This window comes from Sinocyclocheilus anshuiensis, unplaced genomic scaffold, assembly GCF_001515605.1.
Source record: "Sinocyclocheilus anshuiensis isolate Anshui unplaced genomic scaffold, SAMN03320099.WGS_v1.1 scaffold502, whole genome shotgun sequence".
In the NCBI taxonomy this organism is placed as follows: domain Eukaryota; kingdom Metazoa; phylum Chordata; class Actinopteri; order Cypriniformes; family Cyprinidae; genus Sinocyclocheilus; species Sinocyclocheilus anshuiensis.
In genome coordinates this window covers 920,836-928,236 of record NW_015544194.1, presented here as the reverse complement: position 1 = coordinate 928,236, position 7,401 = coordinate 920,836, and the positions used below count along the sequence as shown (strand labels likewise).

General features: G+C 39.0%; 1 protein-coding gene across 4 annotated transcripts in view; it reads right to left on the bottom strand.

Annotated features, from left to right (window-relative positions):
* mtss1lb (MTSS I-BAR domain containing 2b) overlaps window positions 1–5,573 on the bottom strand; it is a 79,676-nt gene extending 74,103 nt beyond the window's left edge. For all 4 annotated transcript variants that reach the window (XM_016497106.1, XM_016497108.1, XM_016497107.1 and 1 more), the window contains exon 1: window positions 5,128–5,573. In XM_016497106.1, coding sequence (XP_016352592.1) covers window positions 5,128–5,211 — 84 coding nt within the window. In that variant the 5' untranslated portion in view covers window positions 5,212–5,573. The remainder of the gene's footprint in view (window positions 1–5,127) is intronic.
* Between the last annotated feature and the right edge of the window lie 1,828 nt (window positions 5,574–7,401).

Genomic DNA, 7,401 nt, shown 5'->3' with positions numbered 1-7,401 from the left:
CCACAGAACCTTCAAGATTTGAAGACTGTTTGTGTGGAAGAATGGGCCAAAATCACACCTGAGCAATGCATGCAACATTTTCTCCATACAGGAGGCATCTTGAAGCTGTCATTACCAACAAAGGCTTTTGTACAAAGTATTAAATACATTTCAGTAGTTCAATACTTTTTCCCTGGGTCATTTTATTTTATTACACATAACTTAATTTCTGAATTTATTTGTTTTGTTTTCTTTGTATGTATGGATTACTTGGATTGTTACCGACATCTGGTGAAAATTTCATGTCAACAGCACCTACTGAGAAATAAATATATTTCTCAGTAAATATATTTAGAAATATATTTACTGAGAAAAATGGTGACGTGTTCAATACTTATTTTATCCGCTGTATATCTTTCTTATTCTTACACACCCAACCAACCAACCCAACTCAAATCTGTTTGTTGTTTTCCTTCCACACATTCAGTAAGGGTACTTAGTCTGATCGAAAGCTATATGACAGAAACCACTCAGAGATACTAGATGTTGTATGTATATCCTGATGCTGTGTGTAATTTAAAAAGAAGGGAGGTTACTGTGATTGACTACCAGTCAGAGAAATTGTGCTACTTTAATGACAGGGTTGTCATCAAGCTGAAAGGAACAGGTGCCTTTGTGTGCAACAATATCTGTCTCTAGCTCTGGCTAGAGCTAGTGAGAAACACAATGAAGTATGTCTAGACTCTTTCAAGCAAATTCACTAACTTTCTTTTAAAACAGTGGTTTTCAAACTTTTGAACACCAAGGACCAACGAATCCAGAATTTATTGCATTTATAATATATTTAAAATAAATCTCTTATGTGCAAGGCTGCATTTCTTTGATCACAAGGATTGTGAAATATTTGTATAATTTAAAATAACTGTCTTCTATTTTCATATATTTTAAATGTAATTTATTCCTGTGATGGCAAAGTTGAATTTTTGCAGCAGCCATTACTCCAGTATTCAGTGTCACTGAAATCATTATGGTATGCTGATTTGGTACTTTGAAATAAAAATAAAGACAATATTCTGTAACATTATAAATGTTTTTACTCTCACTTTTGATAATTTAATGCATCCTTGCTGAATAAAAGACTTACAGAGAACCATCTCTGAGGATCCTTGAACACCTTGTTTTAATGGCCACTTTCTGTTCAGAGTTATTTAAATGTATTTCTGATGTCAAGAACATGTGCCTCTCCTGTCCCTTAATTGACACTGCATTTAAACCTTTCTGTTAACACCCCTGATCCTTATACATTAGGCTGCACCATGTGTGAAAGAAGGGGCTTTAAAAATGAAATACAGTTTAGATTGATATACATTCAGATGCAGGATCATCTGAGCTTATAAGGCAACCCAGATAGGGCTCAAACCCACAATCCTCAGCTCCAAATCTGATGACCTACCAAGAGGCCACTAGGCTCATATGACAGTATTCCCAACAGCAAAGCTCCCCGCTTTGAACCTGAGCAGTAAAATGTTCATTTGACACATATTTCAGTGCTTACCCATCATCAAGCTTTGGGGGATTTTCTTCATGTCAGCAGACATAAGAGATGAGATGAGTTTAACAAGCCAAACAAAGACACACCGAGTATTCCTGGAACATTGCCAAGAAAATTCCTCCATCCAAAGCAACTTGATTCATCTTTAACGAGCTTAACAAGAGGCTGGTGAAAACACATGCTCATCTCAGGGCTTTCCCAAATTAAGAAATAAAGAGATAAATAATGAGTGGACATGAGTTGAGTGGTCATGAGGATTCTCAGCTTCACTGCTTGACCAAAACAGTAAAGCCCCGTTCACACCGAGAACAATTACTATAACTATATTAGCATCCACACCAATGCACAATAACATTTTGTCTATTATAAGATTACAGCAACTATGTCATCTGCCATTTTAAATGATCAAGCTCTTTAAATGGGGTGGGTTCTAAATGCCAGTCAATGCTTTTATCATTCATTAGCTAGAAAAATCATCTTGAATGTGGTTCCAACAATGTTGTTCCTCATTGCTGTTACTATTATCGTTATGGTGTGGACTTTCCTACTCTAAAGAAATCTGAAAAATTATTACAACTTTATAGTTAAAGTTTTCATTACAGTTTTTGTACTTGGTGTGAATAAGCCTTAGGACAGGACAAGAAAATGATTTTGGTTAACCTAAATTTGGTTACCAGCAAGAAACATTTACAGCTGTTTCTTCAATTATGGGCACTTCCAGCTGTGTGGACTCTTCTAGTTTGTGTTATTTGTCCACTAATAATGGCCAACAGTGGACATATATGCATCACAGGAGCACTGTTCCTTTTATTTCTGAAAGAAAATAATGCAAATTCAAACTGCTCTCCCATTTCTGCCACATGTCAAATGATATTTAATACCATTCTACGGTGGGAATGACATTTTAAACATTTACATTAAAATAGCCAATTTCCTAGCTAACATTTTATGTATTTTAAATACACACATTAATTTATATTTGTATTAAATTATACATAAAATTCTCATACTTTGCCTGGATTGACAGAATAGTGGCTAGGAAATAAGGCCCATTATAACTGTATAACATTTACCTTTATATTTACATCTTTATATTTTTAAGCATGCATTATATGCCATAATTCATGACAATTCATATGATGATTGATATTTTTATGATGGATTCTCATATTTTTTAATTAATGTGATATTAATATAACCAAAAGACAAGGTTGAAATAATTTTTTTTTTTACATTTAAATGTAATTTTAATAAAAATCAACCCTAGCAACACTAAAGCACCCAAAGCCAAAGAAAAACCCTCATTATACCATGATCCCAGTTCTATCTCCAGACAAACATTCAAAGGATTACTAAAGGCATAGCTCAGATTCAGTAGCCAGGCAGAATGAGATCTAGACCGAGTGTGTGAGTCTATATGAGTGACTCTGCTCTACAGGCTGGTATGCACAACTCAGTGTGAGGCATGCGAATGTAAACAGCAGTGATATACAAAAGGTCCAGCTGGCAAACAGACAACTGTGTGCTTGTGTCATCATCACGTCTAATGCTGGTGTCCCTCTCTCGCTCGCTTAGGGCCCTTTCACCTAAAGAATGGGGGTAAGAATGTGGGCCTAAATATGACAGCCCGCCCCACTCCTCAACCCTTTCCATCTCATTTTTCCTTCCCCCTCCCTTCAAATCCGATCATCCTCCCCCCATTATCCAGAGCCATACTCATAACAACCCATTTACAACATTGCCCTCCCAAGAGCGGGACACAAAAACACACGTACAGTACAGTTCTGTATCAAAATCATACCGACATTTATTTTGAAATCGAATTGATGTTCACCTTCCCCTGTGGAGTTAAATAGAATCATAAATGGCGTATTCCTGTTCCTATTTGGCAGGAAACAAGTTATCATTCACGTACAGTTCAATTTCTTCCCACAGGCTAATTTCCAAACAGCATCCTTCAGATCTGCTGGGTGATGAAGAGCGCTAGAAGAACAGTAAGCTGAATCTATACTTTATTGTTTCCATTGGGGAATCTGGGCTCCTTGTTTATTCCAGTACTGTTCGGATCTCAGAGAAGGAACAAAGAAGATCCAACTGACATTCTAGTGATGAGACACATATGACAAGTGAGCTGGCAATACCCACAGGCTACCCACAAACAAAGACACGCAAAGGCAGAAGCAGAGAGAAGACAGTGGTAGATTTTCAAATCTTGGCTCTTGAACAATAACTTCATTGTTTGATTCATTCATGAATGAAATGCCTGCACTTTTTTGAGGAATCATAGTTGAACTTAACTCTCTTTACAGTCCACAGCTGCTTTCCTGCTTTTCCTATCTCAATATAGCAACATCAGAGGATGGTGAGGGCAAACCGCATGTCTGCATTGAATCCACGTGGCAATAGGATCCAATCACAGAGCGAGCTTGAACGAGACCAGGAACAGTGCAGCACCTGAATCAACCTACATCTTAAAGGTGAAGCCTGGATCTAGTGCTGGTTCATGACTGAACTGTGCCAGACACAGAAATGAAGAGCTCTGAGGCAAACATCATCGACACCATGTGCCAATGACACTGTCTGCTCAATATCCTCCCACAGACAAGTTGGCATAATAGCTGACCCATATTTTGCAATCCCCATTTAACAGCATGGAAGCAAATGGGACCAAGAGCGTGCTGGAGAAGTAAGAGTTAAATTATGAATGAGAAGACAATATCTGTGTAAGCAGAGCACAGAGCTGTTACACCTTATGGAAATCACGTCTTTTTGTCAATCTAGTACAAACACTGTGATATTAATGGTGAGCAGCTTGAAGGCGTCTCAGGAGAGAAGTCATGTGGTCGCTATTGGGTTTCACTGGCTGAATGTTTGCCAGAGCGTCAGAAACTAATGCATGGAAACGAGTCCCGAAACCCGGTCAACATACATTCAGAACGACTGTGCGTCCTTTTCACGATGTGGTTAAAATATTAAACCCGACAGAAGATCAATACGGTGTTTTCACGCGAGCGCGGCCGCTCTTTGTACGCTCATAGACCCAATGATATGACGGAACGCTGCAATCCGTCAGACAAACGCAGCAAATCTCACGGTGTGTGACACGGAATGGCGCGCGGTTGCATCTGCTTAATCAGCAGCAGCTCAGTCTGTTTCCCATTGTGTGAGTGAAACCCCCTCCATTTCCTCTCTACATGCACAACATTCTCGTGTGGATACAGTGTATTCAGTCGCACCGGCATTAGGGCGAACCGTATCGAGTTGAGTGATACACAACATGACTTCATAATTGAATGTAGCCTATAACCTATATAGGCCTGTATGTACAGTATGCATGCATGCATGTATGTATATATCTATGTATGCATGCATCTATCTATCTATCTATCTATCTATCTTCTGGAGGATAGTGAATGTCATGCAGCTCTCCCCGTCATTTAGGTCTAACATGAATAGGCGATTGTATATTGCATTATGGTTATTTGCTCAAGGCCACTTTAGTGATAACGGGTTTGAGCTTCGCCATCTGCATGCAGGTCACGCTCGTGCAGAATATACGGTTACATGTGTTTAAAGCGTCGTGTCAAACCTCTCACCTTCATATCGTTGACAATCGCCTGGAATAATCCACCAAGCGCCCCGCACTCCTTCTCCACCGACTCCACGTTTATATTATCCATTTTAAGTGAATACAGATCAGAAAAAATCCTTGTGTGAAATTACTTCCACAATACCCCGACGAGACGCGGCTTGAGAGCTAAAAGCAGAAGAGTGTTTGTGGGTGAGGGCTAGATTTCAGCAGAAATCGCTGTGTCTTCAGCTGTCGGTATGCAGTCCAGAGGATTGACGCAGATGATGGGGAGAGACGAGAGAGGTGGGTTACTCTCTCTCTCTCTCCTCTGCTCCGGTTCTACTCTCCGCGGTTGGTGGAGGTTAGGCTCGTGGATGGCCCCGTAATGGTCACGGTCATCTTCGGCCAACGATGCGGAATCGAGCTGAATGGATGTGAGAAGCAGAGTGCGTGTGTGAAGCGGTGGGTCGGTGCGGCATTGATCTTTTTGTTTATGTTGCATGACTATACTAAGATTAAGGATAGCATTTATGGGTTAGTAAAACCTTTAGAATAAAAGGTTACACTTTATTTTAAGGTGTCCTTGTTACGGTGTAATTATACATATAAGTTCTGAGTAATATTAATTAACTTCATGTACTTACTATATGGTTAGGGTTAGGATTATGGTTTGGCTTAGGGTTACTTGCATGTAATTTGGCAAAAATAATTGTTATTATAATAGTAAGTACATGTAACATGTGCAAAAAGGACACCTTAAAATAAAGTGTTACCAAAATTATGATTATTAAAATATCTTCTTTTATGTTCCAGAGATGCCAAAAAGCCTTAGAATCGAGCTGAATGGATGTGAGAAGCAGAGTGCGTGTGTGAAGCGGTGGGTCGGTGCGGCCCCCGCGCGGCAGAGACTGGTGAGTGAGTGAAGTGAGCAGCAGCGGCGCAGCGCGAGAGGGCCAGTAACTCGATCCATGCGAATCGTATTGGGCAGATTAGAGGTTTGGAACGGCATGAGGGTGAGTAAATGATGACAGAATTTTCATTTGTGAGTGAACTATCTCTTTAATGAAAACCATGTCAGTTTGGCTGTAAAGGGTGGGATTCAGTCTGCATATACAGGGACTTCATTAATGCCAAAGTTATTCTGTGATAAATGATAATGAAGCTGAAATGAGATTTCATGATTATGTCTTACTGCTGTGATAAAGACCCAATCATCTTGTTCTCTTGTCACAGTGGAAGGGGGAGAATGACGCCCTCTCGCAAAGATCCAAAACCAAGGTCACAGTGTCTGAATGGCCTGTGTCTCCAAAACCGGGTTTCATATTTACAGAAATAGCTTCAAGGTCTCTCCCTTTTAACTCTTGGGAATTATCTCACATTATATTTCTACTCTGCTCTGCTTTTTGCAAGAATTAAAGTAAAGAACTCTGTTCATGGCCTACACTGCTGCCAGTGGATAGTGGACAGAGAGATGTAAACAGTTCTGTATTTATTGCCTGTTTATTTCAACTTTGCATTACTGTAAGTCACTTTGGTGAGAAAATATCTGTCTGGATCATAAATGTAAATGTCCCACACTCTAAAACGTTTCTCTTTTGCCCTCTCTCGCTTCAGTCTTTGCTGATCTTCACTGTCTGTGCCTAACAAGTTTCCCCTTAATTTCATACATTACTCAGCAAGACAGCTAGACTGCCTGCATCAGGATCAAATTGTCCTGCAACCACCACTGAGCCGAGACACCTGCTTCACCCATCCTTCATCTCCACTGTTATCAAAATACATATATTATCATCTATCTTGCACATTTTCTTTCTTATTTTTTAGAAAGCTGTAAAGTGTTTAGGATTCAGTTTCTCATATATCTGACAGTGATCTAATGTCCATAAAAACGTAAATATACTTGGCACCAAATGAGCTCAGAGTCTGATTTTCAGGGACTCAGAAGTGCTGCTGTGGTTGTTGGAACTTGTTTTACATGTGAGTTAGTAATGATGCAAATCTCTAGAGATCTACAGAGTGTGAATTAAAATTTTACCTGAGAGAGGAAAAAGTAATAAGTAGGTACAGAAATTTAATCAAAAGTAAATTACAACTACATTTATTAGTTGGTGAAAATGAGTTTTTTCCTCTAGAGGAGATTCTTCTCAAAATGTGTTACTTGTGTTATGTAATTAGTCATGTATATGTTTTGAAGATATCTATCAATGTGTATTAGCAAAGTCTTTATTCCTAATTCATTAAAAGTACATATTTTGTGTTCCTCAGAACGAAGAAAGTCATATATATTTGGAACAACTGT